Source organism: Vitis riparia, chromosome 9, assembly GCF_004353265.1.
Source record: "Vitis riparia cultivar Riparia Gloire de Montpellier isolate 1030 chromosome 9, EGFV_Vit.rip_1.0, whole genome shotgun sequence".
Taxonomy (NCBI): Eukaryota; Viridiplantae; Streptophyta; class Magnoliopsida; order Vitales; family Vitaceae; genus Vitis; species Vitis riparia.
Window position 1 is genome coordinate 18,059,423 of NC_048439.1, and position 18,319 is coordinate 18,077,741.

An 18,319-nucleotide genomic window follows, 5' to 3' on the forward strand; every position below is an offset into this window, starting at 1 on the left:
TATGCATTATATTTAATAATAATGTCTTGCCGAATTGCTAAATTGCTCTTTATGTTATTTATGTTTAATTATATCATTTTAAGCATCCTTAATATACTCGAAAGTTTCTAAACTTGAATATTTTCTAAATTCAAAGGAACATATATTGAGGGGGAGCTTTTTAGCAACCTTGGTTTTGTCATCATTAAAAAGGGGGAGATTGTGAAACCAAGGTTTAGTTAATCTTGATGTTGATGATAACAAAACAAGGTTTAGAACTAATGATCATATTTCAAGTGTGATTAGGCAAGACGACTTCCAAAGTGGCAATCCAAAGACAAATCAGGCCAAAGAGAAATCATGAAGAAGAAGACCACCTCAAATAGAAGAGTTTTTCAAGACCAAAACTTCTTAAGATCTCTTTTTAAGGTTGTTGGTGCACTAGGACTTTCATGCATTTCATTCTTTATTTATGCACCAAAATCATCCAAGAGTAATATTGTTTTAAATATCTTAAGAATTGGATGATTTCATGTTTTCAACTAAAACCTTGTGTTAAATTATTTTTAAACTTTTGTTAAAAGGTTTTAAGTTGAAAAAGGTTGAGTGTTGAGCCAAAAAAATGGCTCCACCGGTCGACCGATTGTGCTCGTCCGGTCGAGGACCGGTTGAGGGAGGCCAAAAAGTTTTTTTCTCCTAGTGGCCTTCTCTTCCCAGTCAAGGTTGAACCTCAATCGGTTGAGGTCTGGTTGAGGCCTAATAGTCACTTTCCCTAACGGCTAGTCAATCGGTCGAACCCCCAATGGCTAGTATGACCTTTTTCTTCTATAAAAAGGCTCAAAACTTCATTGTTTCATAAGCTAAACCTTCCCAAATCTTTCTTGATTATATTTGATCCTTGGAAGAGTATTTTTTAGTGCACCATTATTCCAAAACTTGCATATCTTTAGTGCACCATTCAATTCTAGTTTCTCTTGTATCATTTGAGCTTAAAGTTCTTGTACTAGGATTTTTGAGAGATCATTTTATTTGTAAATCTTTGAGAGAAATTTTCTCAAGTGAGGGGTATCACTTGAGAGGTTGTTCAAGAGTGGGATAACTCTTGAGAAGTGTAAAGGGTGCTTGGAGCCAAAAGTCCAAGAGGGTGAATTGGAACCATAATTCAATTGTAAAGAGATTGGAAGCTTGGTTGAAGGTTCAAGATAGTGGAACCCTCACTCGGTTAGGAGATTGAGGAGAGTGGACGTAGGTAAAGAAGTGTCAAACCACTATAAACTCTCGTGTTTGCACTCTCTCTTCCCTAACTCTTTTAAATTATATGCAATTGGGTTTATTTTGTTTATTATATATTTGCATATAATTGTCTCTTATTTTTACATAGTTTAAATTTGTGAAAAAGAGATCATCACCCTATTTACACCCCCCTCCCCCCCTCTAGGGTGATTACCATAGTTTGGATTAGCCTCAAATTCCTAACACTTTCTTTAAAGCCTTTGGCAACTAAATGAGCTTTATACTTTTCTATGGACCCATCTTGTTTTAACTTTATTTTAAAGATCCACTTACAACCAATAGTCTTTCCACCAGGAGGTAAATATACTAACTCCCATGTATGATTATACATGATTGATTCGATTTCACTATTAATGGCCTTCTTCCAGAATGGTGCATCAGGAGAAGTTATAACTTCTTTGTAGGATCTAGGGTTCTCATTTATTAGGAAGATGTAGAAATGATCTCCAAGGTTTTTTTCTTTCCTATCTTTTTTCCCCTCTCTAGGTTCAAATTTAGAAGGTTCAATAGACTTGTCTCTACTTGTTTTTTGAACTTGTTGTTCACGATTTAGTTTCACAGGAAAGATTTTTTCAAAGAAATCTGCATTCTTTATTTCTATTATAGTATTGACATCTACATGACTGTTTTCTAGCTTAGTAATAAGAAACCTATATGTCGCACTATTTTCAGCATAGCCAATGAACATTGCATCAAAACTTTTAGGACCTAGTTTTCGTTTTTTTAGGTTCAGGGATAAGAATTTTAGCTAAACACCCCTACATTTTCAGGTATGCTATATTAGGTGCATAACCCTTCCACAACTCATAAGGAGTTTTACCAGTTTTCTTGTAAGGTATTCTATTTTGAATATGACATGCAGATAGGATAGCTCCCCCCCACAAGTTCAAGGGTGCTCCTGAACTTACCAACATTGCATTCATCATTTCTTTTAAGGTCCTATTTTTTCTTTCTACTACTTAATTAGACTCAAGGGAATAAGGAGGAGTAGTTTCGTGAATGATCCCATGATCTTCACAAAAAGAATTAAAGGGGATAGACTCATACTATCCTCCCCTATCAATTCTAAGCCTTTTAATTTTCTTAGTTAGTTGATTTTCCACTTCATTTTTGTACTTGATGAAAGCATCTCTTGCTTCATCTTGGTTTCTCAAAAGATATACCCTTGTATACCTTGAGTAGTCATCTATGAAAGTTATGTAGAATTGTTTACCACCTCTAATCATTGTATTTTTTAGGTCTCCTAAGTCACTGTGTATTAAACTTAGTAGATCTTATTCTCTTTCAACTGATTTGCAAGATTTCTTTGTGGTTTTAGATTCTACACAAAATTTACATTTTCTATGGTTTTCTAAGGATAGTTTAGGGATTAAACTCAATTCAACCATTTTATTCATATATGAAAAGTTCACATGTCCTAGTCTACCATGCCAAATATCACAAGAATCAACTATGTAAGCAGAAGAAAAAGATGCATTATTATTGATAATATTAAAAACATTCAACATAAATAAACCTTGATTACAATAGTCCTTTCCCACAAATGCATCATTCTTGGTTAAAACTATTTTATCAAAGTCAAACAATATCCTCACTCCTGCTTTCCCAAGTAGAGATAATAACACCAAGTTCCAGCGGATATTTGGCACATGAAAAACATCATTAAGGACAAGCACTTTTTCAGAGGTTAGCTTGAGGAGAACTTTCCCTTTGCCAATCACTAGAGTAGATCTAGAATCACCCATGAATACTTGTTCCTCTCCTTCCTTTAGAGTGGTATAGGAAGTAAATGCACTTCTGTTTCCACAAATGTGCCTGGTAGCCCCAAAGTCTACCACCCAATCCTTCATATTGGTGACCATGCTCACCTTAAAGGATATTACTGTTGTGATCACCTCAGCGTCTGCCAAATTTGTCTTTGAATTGGATTGCTCAGTTCTCTTCTTGTGGCGACATTGAGCTGCATGGTGTCCAAACTTGCCACAGACAAAGCAATTTCCCCGTTTTTTAATAGTTGAGTTATGGACCTTGTTTGATGCATTAGGTTTCATCTGAGAGTTTTGTTTCTAGGACCTATTGTTTTTGGGTTTAGATTTTTCTTCTACTACATTAGCCTTAGAAGACAATTCCTTAGCTTTCTCAATATTGTCCCTATTTAGGTTTTGTTCCTCAATCCTAACATGGATTATGACATCCTCTAGGAACATTTGTTTCCTTTTATGTTTCATGTTATTTTTGTAATCTTTCCAAGACTCTAGAAGAGTCTCTACTAAATAACCAGCCACAAAAGATTCGGGTAATTTAATGTCTTCAATAGCTAAGTCATTAATCAACAAGTGGTGGTCATGGATTTAAGATGATACATCTTTATCCTCAGTCATTTGGAAATTTCTAAAATTCCCTATAGGATATTTTTGAGTTCCTGCATCTTCCAAAATATATTTTTTTATTCATTGCATCCCAAATTTCTTTTGCAACTTTAAATTGACAGTAAATATCAAAAAGTTCATTAGAAAGGGTGCTCAAAATAGCATTCCTAATTTGTTTATTTCCAGTTTCCCAGGTTGGTAACAAATGAGAACCATCTTCTAGTTTTGGGTCAATCAAAATGGGTCCCAAGTTCACTACATCAATTGCTGAGAAAACTCTTTCTTACCATCTTTTAAAGAATATCCTATTGAAGGAATCAATTTTAGAGGTGTCAGGATGGGTGTGAACTAGGGAAGCTTCCATTTGGATATATTTCAAGATTGTTGGTTTTAAGGGTATGGAAACAAATGACTAGCTTAAAAGACACAAACAAGAACAAAATTAATAAGAAGAAAAACTTATCGGTTGAAGCATGACAAACACTGTCCTTGAAATAGATCCACCTTCATTGAAGACGAACTCAGTGCACTAGGATACCAGTGGTTTGCCTCCAAGATTCAACAGCCAGATCTTGCCTTGAGTGTACTTTGTAAGCGAGATGTGTATAGCTCGGGTTTTGAAAATATTCCTCCAGATAGATGTATGAAAATACTCCTTGAAAAACCCTCTAAAAAATTCTCTGAAAAAATTGGTATTCATATATAGAGAATGAGGGGTGATTTGCTTTTATAGGCCACTAACATAGTCCTAATGGGAATCTACTTGTAATCAGAACATGATTCAAAGTGGAAGGAGAATCTACTTATAAGTGGAATGAGACTCCACTAGTACAATCTCAATAGGACTCTTTAAAAAAATAGAAGACTAATAGAATAAAATAAAATAAAATAAAATAAAATAGAAATAATTTTCAAAAGGATTATTCCCAAAAATATAAGACTAATAGAATAACATAAAATAAATTAAATTATTTACACTTTTCCCACAGAAAATCAGTTCAATATGCATCCAACGGAGAAATACTTTGTAGTTTTGTTGTATGTATATGTTTTACGTAGTTTGGCATTTGTGTTGTAGTCTATGATATAGGTTCCATAATTTTTGTCTTTATTTGGACTTTAATCCGACAAACTCTCTCTAACCTTTTTTCCACTTGAGCAAAGCTTTGAGTGGCGCTGATCTCGGTAGACGATTGGGCGGGAGCTACTTTTCTATGATATTGGGGATCGATATTAACTGAGAAAATAATCATTTTTTTTTAAGAAAATGATTTCAAATTTTATTATCAGAAAAAAAAAAAAAAAAAAAGGTTTTTAACCTATGCTGTTTATAGAAAAAAATTTTAAGGGTTTTTTTTTATTCTTTTTTGTTTATAGAAAATGAAGATGACTTCATATTTTTCCAGTCTTATTTATAGAATAATAAAAATAAAATATTAATATCTATCTTTTATAATTTTTACTACATATTATCATCTTTTAACCAAAAAAAAAAAGAAAAAACTTTTAATTTTACTATTTATGGTACTTGGGGTGAGTTATTCTCAAAATTGGGCTTACAAATCTATAATGCCAAAAGGCTAATTTGTTTAGTTTAATTGTTTTTAAATTTATAATAATAAAATAATTATTTTCCTAAAAATTAAGAAATTAAATTTATTTTACTGTTTTTAAATTTATATTAAAAATAAAATTATTGATGTGATAGGATTATATTATTTATGATGGAACACAATTAATAAAAAAATGGATCATAGCATCTAACTAGGCTCAATGAAATCAAGCTTAAAATAAGTTTGAAAGTGTCACGTTATACTTTAATAATCAAAATAATAATAACAATAACAATGATAATAATAATAATAAATAAATAATTTTATTAATTATAATTAATAATAAAAAATAAAAAATAATATTATTTTTAGCACCATGAATTTATATTAAAATATTAGTTGATATGATTGCATGAAGTCAAGCTACAATATAACACTAATAATAAAAATAATTATTGGGATAACTTTTATTTCTATAAAAAAAAATAAAAAATATATTATTTCAAAATATATTTTTCCTTTTTTTTTTTTAAATTTTAATTTATTGCTTTTAAATTTATATTAAAAATAAAATTATTGATGTGAGAGGATTATATTATTTATGGCGGGACACAATTAATAAGAAAGTGGATCATAACATCTAACTAGATTCAATGAAATTAATCAAAATAATAATAACAATAATAATAATAATAATAATAATAAATAATTCTATTAACTATAATTAATAATAAAAATGATTTTTTTTTTTATTTTTAACAAAATGAATTTATATTAAAATATTAGTTGACATGATAGCATCAAGTCAAGTTACAACATGACACAAATAATTAAAATAATTGTTGGGATAACTTTTATTTCTGTAAAAAAAATATATTATTTCAAAATATATTTTTCCTTTTTTTCTTTTTTTAAAAAAAAAGAAAATTAAATTAGACCCATTTGCTTCTAGGAGTTGTGAGGGCGTTTCTGCGTCCACATCGCCAAGCTCCACAGTATCACCAGGCCCTACAAAAATCCAAACCCAGGATGGCCTCCTCTCCACGTCTCCGTAAGTCCTCACAATTCCTTACTTTTTTTTTTTTTTTGTCTTAATTCGCCATACCCACTTCCAATTTTCCCTTTTTCTCTGAGAATCTTTTGTGAAAGTTTCAATTTTATAATGCTTTTCATCTCACCCTTATTGCAGAATTAGGGTCTTTTAAGACTGTATTAAGAGTCCCATATTCGGAAACCTGAAATTTTCAATTGGGGTGGTTTTTTATGGGTCCAAATCGATAAGGAGTTTTGCCCAGAAATGTGTTTTAGCAGAAGAGAGTGGTAGTTACTTCAAATTTGTAACTTTTGGTTTGCGCTTTGTTTGTTTTGTTTTGCATCTTTTGGTTGGCGATTGTGAAGTGTCAAATTTGTCATTGTTTCCTGCAATTTAGGTTTGGACCAAGAATAAGTTGAAGCCTGTTAACCTTATTGTTGTTAATCATGTTGGTATGCCTTGTTGGTCAATTACCCTGTTGCTAAAACTTTTGAGTTAAATTTGTAGTTTAAATCCATGTGTTGAATCCTTGGCTTTTAAGAGGTCTAGTTTGAATCTCACCACTTATTTATTCCCTTTGTATTGAATCGATGTGGGAGAGAAACAGGGAATCCATGGAGGCTAGTGTTAAGGCAATTATCACAACTATTAAGCTACTTCATTTAATATACATTGTTGATCCATTATCTAATAGCATAAGCTCTAGGATTAAGTGGTTATTAACATTTACTAAGGTTGGAATTCCTATCTTATCTTGGTAAGGTAGATGACTTCTTCTCTCAATTTATGGGGCTAGGGGAAGCACCCAACAACTAAGGTAAATGGTTTCTCAACTCCCAAAATTGCTAAGTTAATTTATTAATGCAAGAAACGCTTCCCCTTCTACCAACAGGTTAAGAGGGTATTTCCTTCACTTACTCTGCTTCTTGTTTCCATGTTTGGGCTATAAGGTAAATGTGGGGTGCTAATCCCTTCCAATTTTGTTTCCATGTATTAATATTGTTGGAGTATATAGTTGCAAACTAGAAGAATATAGTTGGAGGAATGGGACATGCTTTTGTAGATGGTGTCTCAAACTCAATTCCCATGCTTAAACTTTTTGAGTTTAATTTGTAGTTTAAAATAGTGTTGAATCCTTGGCTTTTGAGGAGTCTTAGGTTTGAACCTCACCACTTATTTATTCTCTTTGTATTCAATACATATGTGAGAGGATGTCTTAAGGCAATTATCATAAGTATTAATCGGCCTAACGTACATTGTTAATCTACTAATTAATAGCATAAGCTGTTGGACTGTAACCAACATTTCCCAAAGTTAGAATTCCTATCTTATTTTGGTAAGATAGATGACTTCTTCTCTCAATTTACAAGGCCTTGATGCACTCTACAACTAAGGCAAAGGGCTTCCTGAGTTCCAAATTGCTAAGTTAATTCACTGATGCAAGAATTCCTATCTTATTTTAGTATAATAGATACACCTGGCAATTTCTTGTATCCTTTTTCTTGGTCATCATCTTGCTAATTTATTTAGAAGTGGTCAAATGGCCACAAACTAAAATTACCTCTCTCTCTCTCTCTCTCTCTCTCATGCACATAAATACACATCATTTTTTGCTCAGTCTTTGTGAACTATAGTTCCCTTATTATTAGAATTCTGTTAATTCCTCATATTAGTTTGAAATTTTATTTTTTTGATTTATTTATTTATTTATTTTTATCTTTGTATTGGAAGATGTAAGTTATGTTGGATATTTATAGTTTTGTAACTTCAATAGTTCTTTTTTTTTTTTTTTTTCTGTAGCAAGAAGAAAGCTTAAGCTCAAGGTTCATGTTGTATATATATGCTTTACATAGTTTGATTGTACACCAAGTGTTTGTTTGCTTCGGTTTGTAGTCTATGATATAGGTTTCATACTTAGTCGCCTACCATTTATTTATTTTTATTGCAATTGTCATAATTACCATATATTCTTTTTGTTTTCTGCTTTGTATATTGATTTTTGAGATTGACATGTCATTTTAAAATGTACTTTTATAATATGCTGTGTTTATTACATATTCAGACTGAGGTCAATGGTGCGTTCCTTTTTTCTGCAATGTGCTCTCTTTAAAGTTAGTGAATTTGTTGCAGTCTGAACATAATTTAATCCATAGGACATGTATTGCAGAAAACACCTACATTCCACAGTTTATTGAAACAATAGCAACACATTACCTGTGCGGAGCACTTCAAGAGGTCACTGTAGCTACAATTTTGAGCTGATAACATCAAACGTGCAGCCCTTAAATGCAGCTTCTTTGTTGCCTGGTGAATTTTTTGCTCATATATACTGCTTTGCGTTTATCTTCTATGTGTGCCATGGTTACTATCACAATATCCAATAGCAACATGCCATGTTCTCACTTTTCAACCTTCCTTCATGGTTTTGATCTACTACTGCACTATGATTAAGTTTACCACAAATCTGACAAGTTATGTTACCTGAAGAATTTGAATTGCTACTGCTCTTATGATTTTAATCAGCTTGCTTCTCAAAATTAATTCTATGAATCTTGATTATAACACAGGTAGTTGCCATTTCGCTAATTTGAAGCTACCCATTGATCATTTTGACTAGTATTATTGTTGAGAAATAAAGGTTGTTGGATATTGGCTCAAAACAATGATCAATTAGTCAACCGATGATGAAGTCAATTGCAATGTTGATGTATATAACTTGACATGTAAAAGAGAAAATAAAAAATAAAAAAATTGTACAATTACAGTTCAATGGCAAGAAATGATATGGTCCTTCAATGGATGTGGGGGACTTTTCAGATCACATTAATTGTTTATCCCTTGTGTGTTTGTTGTGGTGTTTCTATTAGTCTCAATCCTTCTTAAGATTGGTGCTAGTATTTTTTGAGTTGTTACTGCTCTATTCATTCTAAGGCTAAAATATTCTCTCTAAACTTCAAATTTTTCTTCACAGATTTGATGAATTGCTTTCCAAATCAAGATTATTGTAAGCTTACACAAAGTACAACATGAAATTACATACAATATTTAATTCATTGTAAGTTCACACAAAGCATACATACAATCATTGTAGCTGCATGCCTTAAGTTTTAGCTACGATTTACTCTCCTCTTCAGCCACACCAATTTGCCCACAATTTTGTTTACAAAACCAAAATAGACTTCATAGCAAGATTTGCTAAATGCACAAATGAAAAAGGGAACTAAAACACCAACTGCAAACCCCAACCCAACACTCAAGTAAAACCACTGATCAATGAAGTTATTGTCGGTTTCATCCTCAACATCACTTTGCCCTTTATCTAAACCTTCATCTTGGCATTTAGTAACAAGTGGAGCTCCACAAAGATTTGGATTTCCAGCGAAGGCCGTCCCTGTAAAGGTTGTCATTTGCCCCATGAAGGGGATCTTACCAGAGAAATTATTATTTGATAAATTCAAATAACTCAAAAATGTTAATGAGGACATGCTTGGAGGGATAGTGCCAGAGAGCTTATTACTTGACAGATCAAAAGATAACAATTGATGCAACCTCCAAATGCTTCCTGGAATCTGCCCGCTAATATGGTTTTTCGACAAGTTCAAAACCACTAAACCAAACAAGTTTGTTATTTCCTTCGGAAAGTCTCCACTTAAATTATTGTGGGAGAGGTCTATGCTGACAACCAGAGAAAGAGTCTTGGTGTATTCTAGAACTTGCCCTTTTGCATTTACAAACAAGCTTTCTTCATAGTAGTGGACTGAAGACATCCCATACAATAGATACTGATTTTTGTTTTGCTCTTCAGCCATGGCTTTAAGATCACCCAAAATAGCGGGAATGGTCCCAGTCAAATGATTTTCCGCAAGGTCCAGCACATGCAGTGAATCTAAATTGGAGACGTCAGACGGAAGTTCCCCGGAAAAGGCATTGGACCTCAAGTTAAGAATTCTAAGATGGCTGAAAGCAGCTCCCATCCATGATGGAATGCTACCTGATAATTTGTTGTAACTGAGATCCAGGGTTTCCAGATTTGATAAATGTTGGAAAGATGGAGGAAGCTCTCCAGAAAGCTTATTCTTGTTTAGGTGCAGAGACCGAAGCTGCTTTAATTTACCCAGTGATACTGGAATCATTCCAGACAAACCATTGTTCCCAAGGTCAAGAATCCTTAGGTTAGAGCAATTATTTATGGTCGAAGGGATGCTTCCTACCAATCCATTCCTTGAAAGATCAATGACCTCAACATTCCACATATGTCCCACAGAAGCAGGGATGGTTCCTTTTATTTCATTATCTGAAAGAGAAAGGAACCACAGTTCTGGCATGAATTCACCTATGCGCTGTGGGATAGGACCAGAAAATTTATTGTCAGATAGATCTAGTAAGTAAGCCCCACGGTTTGGAAGAGGAATGGGTCCTTGAAAGAGGTTGGAACTGAAATCAATAGTCGCAAAGGGGCCAAGATTCAGTGGATTTGGTAACTGACCTTGTAAATGATTGAGAGACAGATTTACCCACCCTATGTTAGAAGAAATATTCCAAAACCAGTTTGGTATGGAACTTGAAATGCTGGCATTTGAGAGAACAAGATACTCAACTTCCTTTTGTGACTTGAGCCAAAGTGGAAATGAAGGACCTAAATGACATGAACCCATCTCAAGAAAGTGGATTTGGAATGGAGGAACCCAATGGGAACTGACATTCAAAGTAAAAGAATTGGAGGACAATAATAAATATTTCAGCTTACTTAGCTTGGAAAAATTTTCTTCAGAGAGAATTCCAATCAAATTGTTGAAGGAAACATCCAGGTAAACCAATTCAGAAAGCTGTCCGAAACTGTCTGGAAGAGTCCCTTTCAGTCTGTTGGTTCCAAGCCACATATTGGTCAAGTGTTGCAATGTCCCTAAAGAAGCAGGGATGCGACCTTGAAGATTGTTATCATCCATTCTGAGTTCCACAAGCTCTTCAAGCTCACCCAACCATTCCGGCAGTTTTCCAGTTAACTGATTGCTTGACAAACTTAAATGGGTGAGATTGGGCAAAGGACTTTCAGAACTGCAATTTTCAGGCACCTCAAGGAATGTTGGTAGACTTCCTGTCAAGTTATTAAACCCCAAGTTCAAATATTTTAAGTTGCAAAGAATTCCGATTGAGCTTGGAATTGTACCTGTATAAGTAAAAGAACACATCAAGCAATAGCTTAATTAGCTAATAGTAACAATAATGATGCTAAATAATAAGAAACTAAATTCATAGACAACTGAATTAAAGAGAAGATACAATTTTGTACTTCTTGTAAAGTATTAATCAAATTACACATACACGTGAGTAGAAAATAAAGAAAAAAGACAAGATTTTGAACGTGATTCGATGATCAATGTGATTTTTACGTCCATGGAGTGCTTCAACACTCAAGATTTCACTAATCAAAAGGAATGTGAAGGGTCATAATGGTAAAATTCTTGAAAAAACCCGCTTAATTGCAACCGCATTCTCTGAAAACAAAACCCTAAAATATCAATAGGTTAAATATATAATAAAGATAAACTCGTTATTCACCACATAAAAAAAAAAAAAAAAAATCTCTAGAGACACTACCCCCTTCAATCCCTACAAATTCAACGGAGAGTTCAACCTCCAATATCCTGAGCGAAATGCAACAAAATTGACCCAGGCAACACAGTCCAATATAAAGCACTAATGAAACAAAAGGGAAAAAAAGTAACTGATTTTTCCTTTGTTTGGATATGCAGTAAAGTCGTTTCAATAGACAGTTAATTTATCTATATAAACAAGTTCCTTTTTGTGGTAACCTCAACATTATTCATCTAATATCAAAATGATGAGTTAAGGTAAATTTTTGTAGGCAAGAGGGGGAATTTACCATGTAAGTTATTTGAAGCCAAAATGAGCACCTCTATCCTTCTCCAGCTTCCCTTCAACAACTGGGCGCAACTGCCTTTCAGATTTTTATTACCAGAGAGATCCAAGTACTGCAAATTAGGTAGCTCACTGAGATCCAGCGGAACCCTCCCCCATAACTCACTGTTGCTTATGTCTATGGATACAAGGCTGCTGACATTCACAAGCCATTCAGGAAACTTTGAATTGAAGGCGTTCTGACTGATAGATAGAATAGCAAGTGAACTAAAATTGGAAGAACCTAGGGATGAAATTGAACCAGAGAGGGTACACCCAAGAAGATGCAGATCAGTTAAAATTGGAAGCTTACTTAACACCCCAGCCCAATGAGGCCCCACCATTGAAAGGTTGGCATGGTTCATGTTAAGATTCTTCAAGGAAACAAGACCAGCCATCCAGTCAAGATTATCAGACCATAAATAAGAAATTTCGGAAGAAAGATCAAGAGACTGCAAGTTAGAGAGGTTTCCCAAATTTGGAGGAATTGCACCACTAAACCCAGAATTTGATAGGTTTAGATATTGTAAATTTTTTAACGATCCAAAGAATTGAGGAATTGAGATGTCATCAAATGAGTTGCCACTCAAATCTAAATACCTCAAGAACTTGAGTTTCTTCAACGAGGGTCTAATCTCTCCACTCAATTTCGTAGAACTCCAATTCTGATAATCACTAAAACTATCATATGAGTTACGAAGATCTATTGAAACCACAACTCCTGTGCTATTTTTACAATTAATTCCTTCCCAGTGACAACAGTTGCTACCTTTCCATGATGAAAACCGATTCTTGGAGTATTTGAGACCATTTTTGAAGTCAACAAGAGCTTCTCGATCGGACTCTAAGCAATTTCCCGAATGGACATCGCCATTACAAGCAAATTCTGTGGTTATTAGACAAAGGGTGGCGAAAATGAAACCAAGAACCAAAATTCTCTCCATTTGACATTCAATTCTGCAGCTGCAAACAGATTAAAAAAAAAATTAAAAATAGAAGCAATGCAGAGAATTAAACAGAAGTATAATCCAGAAGTACAACTTGCCCGGTTAAAGAAGCGATGCAAAGAAGATAACTGAAAGATCCAACCATGTGAGCATTAATAAAAGGGGCTTTCTTAGTCTTTGTTTCATATTATTTGTCAAAACTCCTTAATGAAATGACTCGAGATGCTTTTCTTGACTTAAACATCAATTTCAGGTGGACTAAAACATTGAGGGGTATAGAAAAAATTTCTAGTGACTGAATAACATTTTCCATGATCACACCACCCTTTAAATTTTTCCCTGCCCCATACGTTATTTCCACGAGGACTTGTGTTATTCTAGAACATTATTTCAAGTTCTATTTTTAATTTCATTATATATCTTCATAGTATACTTTTATGTTATGTTTGGTCCCCAAAAAAATTGAGAGAAAATGTGAAGGAAATAAAATAGAAATGAAATTAAAACGGAAGGAGAGAAAAAAAGAAAGAAAAAAAATTTAAATTTAAAGTCTATAAATAATTTATATGGATATGTTTCATTCCTAAAAAGTTTGAGAGAAAATGTGATAGAAAAAATAGAACGAATAAAAAAATAAAAGAAAATAAAAAATAGATTTCAAGTTAATAAATTATTTTTATATCTTATTTCAAACTTATTTTACTTATTAAACTCTTCTTTATAAAGATTAAATGATTTAATTATATATATATATACATAAGTTTCTTATTAATTTTAATTATATATATATATATTTTTTCGATAGTAAAACCAAATATGAGAAAATTATTTTTCTTAATATTTTATTTTCTTTCCTTGATATTTTTTGAAAACCAAACACAACCTATATATTTCTTCAAATTCATTTATCTTATTTTTCTTCGATTATATAAAAATTAAATAATTTTAAAATGCATAAGTTTTTAAATAATTTTAATTATATTTTATTTTTTTTATATTTTCCATAGTGATACCGAATATGAGAAAATCATTTTATTTAACATTTTTTTTCTTTTTCCTTAGTACTTTTTAAGAACAAAACATAGACTTAAGGAATGTTTTAAAATAATTTAATTAGTGAATTCCTTTGCAATTGAAAGTCTATGTATTCATTTTATTTAACATTTTTTTTCTCTTTCCTTAGTAATTTTTAAGAACCAAACATAGACTTAATATAATTGAAATTACCCGATTAAAGAGGATAACTGAAAGATCCAACCATTTGAGCATTAATAGAAGGGGCTCCAGCTATTCCCTAATTTTCTTAGTCTTTGTTTCCTATTATTTGTCAAAACTCCTTAACTCTTACTCCACGGAAAATGGCTCGATATTTGTCAAAACATCAATTTCAGGTGGACTAAAACCTTGAGAGGTATAGAAAAAATTTCTAGTGACTGAATAACATTTGCCCAACGAAAGGAAGGTAAAGAAATTTGTGTTGAGCTTTTTTTTCAAATACATGTGATATATTTTAAGATTATGTTTGATTTTTCAAAAAGTATTAAGAAAAGAAAAAAAATGTAAGGAAAAATGGTTTTTTTTTTTTATATTTGGTTTCATTGTAAAAAATATTACAGAAAATCAAATATAATTGAAATTAGTTAAAAATTTTATAAATATTTAAATTATTCAATCTTTATATAATTAAGGAAAATAAGTTAAATAAGATATAAAAAAATTATTGATTTCAAATATATATATATATTTTTATTTTCCTTTATTTTTTGTTCCTTCTAATTTTATTTTCTATTTTTTCTCTGTCATATTTTCCCTCATATTTTTTGAGAACCAAACATAGACTAAGCATTTTTTTGAGAGAAATATATATATTTTCAAATATATAAAATACTCATTTTAAACTTTGAAATATCTTAACTGAGAGAAATAATAGATGTAAATCAAGGTATTATGAATAAGTTAAAAGCTTAGATTATTCAACATAAAAATAGCATTATTTAATCTATGGGATTGTTTGGTGGTGTAATTTGGAAATTTATAGTATTATTTGGTATTCTTATTTTGGAAAACAATTTTTAAAAATGAAATTAAATAGAAAACAGATCCATAGAACAAATAGAAATTGATTTAGCTTGTTTTCAAAGACAAAAAGAAAAATATAAAGAAATAAAAATAATAGTTTAAAAAATTTTAAAAAGCAAATGAAGTAAACACAATCTCTTTCCTCTTTCATTTCTCTTTGCCATCCAATACCAAAATCATCAAATATGATTTTTCTTAATTACATGTATTCTTTTAATTTTCTTTAACCTCTCTAAATTTTTTCATTAGTGAAATAGATTCCAAATCAAGTAATATTTAATATATAGGATTTATTCATTTTTACAAATAATTTAAAACTCAAAAATCAATCCAATTAATACTAAGCAGCCATCAAACTCAAAGTCGATCCAATTAATATTAAAAAACGAAGAACCTTACAACTATATTGAAAGGTGATATCTTTTGAAGCATTCAAGACCTTACAACCATACTGAAAGGTGACATCTTTGAAAAATTCAAGTCCACACAAGATAATGGCCTTACAACCATATTGAAGGATGATATCTTTTAAAATATTCAAGACCTTACAACCATATTGAAACATTCAAGACCTTACAACATTCAAGTCCATGAAAAATATTCTCCACACAAGATGATATTAGATAAGTTTAATAAATTATTTTTATATCTTACTTCAAACTTATTTTACTTATTAAACTCTTCTTTATAAAGATTAAATGATTTAATTATATATATATATATATATATATATATATATATATATATATATATATATATATATATATATATATATATATATATATAAGTTTCTTATTAATTTTAATTATATTTTTTTTCTTATTTTCGATAGTAAAACCAAATTTGAGAAAATTATTTTTCTTAATATTTTATTTTCTTTCCTTAATATTTTTTGAAAACCAAACACAACCTATATATTTCTTCAAATTCATTTATCTTATTTTTCTTCGATTATATAAAAATTAAATAATTTTAAAATGCATAAGTTTTTAAATAATTTTAATTATATTTTATTTTTTTTATATTTTCTATAGTGATACCGAATATGAGAAAATCATTTTATTTAACTTTTTTTTTCTTTTTTCTTAGTACTTTTTAAGAACAAAACATAGACTTAAGGAATGTTTCAAAATAATTTAATTAGTGAATTCCTTTGCAATTGAAAGTCTATGTATTCATTTTATTTAACATTTTTTTTCTCTTTTCTTAGTAATTTTTAAGAACCAAACATAGACTTAATATAATTGAAATTACCCGATTAAAGAGGATAACCGAAAGATCCAACCATTTGAGCATTAATAGAAGGGGCTCCAGCTATTCCCTAATTTTCTTAGTCTTTGTTTCCTATTATTTGTCAAAACTCCTTAACTCTTACTCCACGGAAAATGACTCGATATTTGTCAAAACATCAATTTCAGGTGGACTAAAACCTTGAGAGGTATAGAAAAAATTTCTAGTGACTGAATAACATTTGCCCAACGAAAAGAAGGTAAAGAAATTTGTGTTGAGCTTTTTTTTCAAATACATGTGATATATTTTAAGATTATGTTTGATTTTTCAAAAAGTATTAAGAAAAAAAAATGTAAGGAAAAATGGTTTTTATTTTTATTTTTTATTTGGTTTCATTGTGAAAAATATTACAGAAAATCAAATATAATTGAAATTAGTTAAAAATTTTATAAATATTTAAATTATTCAATCTTTATATAATTAAGGAAAATAAGTGAAATAAGATATAAAAAAAATTATTGATTTCAAATATATATATTTTTTTATTTTCCTTTATTTTTTCGTTCCTTCTAATTTTCTTTTCTATTTTTTTTCTCTCGTATTTTCTCTCATATTTTTTTAGAACCAAAGATAGACTAAGCATTTTTTTGTTAGGAAAGAAGACATTTCAATTAAAAACTCTTCTATAGGAATAAATAATGAATCAAAGTTGCATCAAACTTCAAGTTAGAAGAGTATTTAGAGTTGATTTGATAGTGATTTTAAAAAGCGCTTCTATTTTTCTTTCAAACATTAGAAAAACTAAAAACACTTTATAAAATCATTATCAAACACACTCTTAATCAGCCATATAACTTTTAAACTTGTTACATCGATATTACATTTTAAGTATTAGTACTAAACATACCTCTCCACGAGCTCCACTTGAATAATTATATTTTAGCACTAAAATAGTTCGATAAGTAATTCGTCTGAGGACTAGATCTAGTAGAATGTTAGCAGTAAATTAAGTGCAGTAATACGTCTTAGTTGTTGGAAGAGGATTTTAGTTGCTATTGACTGAGGACTAGATCCAGCAGAGTTTTCCTACGTGCCCCATACGGGAATTTATTTTCGTAGTTTAGACCATAATGAACTGTCAGCAAAAAATTAAAAAAAGAATGAAGTATTAGTGGAAAAGTATGGAATGGTGATAAAACGCTCATTCCTAATTCTAACATAAAAACCCTAAGTCGAATTTATTTCATTTATTTTTACTTGTCTAGAGAATCGACAATCTTTTTGGTACATCCTTGCGTTATTCTTAAGAGCATTATTTCAAGTTCTATTTTTAATTTTACTGTATATCTTCATAGTATGTTTTTAGGTTATGTTTGGTTCTTAAAAAAATTAAGAAAAAATGTGAAAGAAAAAAAATAGCAAGAAAATTAAATTGAAAGGAAAGAAAAAAATGAAGGAAAATAAAAATAAAAATTTAAATTTTATAAATTATTTTTATGACTATGTTTGGTTCCCAAAAAGTTTGAAGAAAAATATGATGGAAAAGAAATAAAGAGAAAAAATAAAAGGAAAGAAAAAATGAAAGAAAACAAAAAAATAGATTTCACGTTAATAAATTATTTTTATATTTTACCTCAAACTCATTTTATTTATTTAACTCTTCTTTATAAAAATTAAATGATTTAAATATATATAAGTTTCTTATTAATTTTAATTTTAATTATATTTGACTTTTTTCCCCTATTTTCAATAATAAAATCAAATATGAGAAAATCATTTTCTTAATATTTTATTTTATTTTCTTAATATTTTTGAGACAAACACAACCTATATGTTTCTTCAAATTTATGTTTATTATTTATCTTTGATTATATAAAATTAAATAATTTTAAAATGCATAGATTTTTAATCAATTTT

General features: G+C 30.4%; 1 protein-coding gene and 1 long non-coding RNA gene across 4 annotated transcripts; one reads left to right on the top strand and one right to left on the bottom strand.

The window, feature by feature from the left end:
* Positions 1-6,172: 6,172 nt before the first annotated feature.
* On the top strand, positions 6,173-9,048 carry LOC117922752. Of its 3 annotated transcripts, none has more exons than XR_004652537.1 (3): positions 6,173-6,245; positions 8,395-8,534; positions 8,795-9,048. It is a non-coding gene; the product is annotated as an uncharacterized LOC117922752 (long non-coding RNA). The 3 variants fall into 3 exon arrangements; XR_004652536.1 differs by lacking the exon at positions 6,173-6,245 and adding an exon at positions 6,285-7,044; XR_004652538.1 differs by lacking the exon at positions 6,173-6,245 and adding an exon at positions 6,285-6,514.
* A 250-nt stretch (positions 9,049-9,298) lies between these two features.
* Positions 9,299-13,082, bottom strand: LOC117922750 (receptor-like protein EIX2). The gene is made up of 2 exons (XM_034840958.1): positions 12,112-13,082; positions 9,299-11,394 (listed from the first exon to the last, which is right to left on the bottom strand). The coding sequence occupies exons 1-2, from the start codon at positions 12,542-12,544 to the stop codon at positions 9,335-9,337; spliced, it is 2,493 nt and encodes an 830-aa protein (XP_034696849.1). The 5' UTR covers positions 12,545-13,082; the 3' UTR covers positions 9,299-9,334.
* Between the last annotated feature and the right edge of the window lie 5,237 nt (positions 13,083-18,319).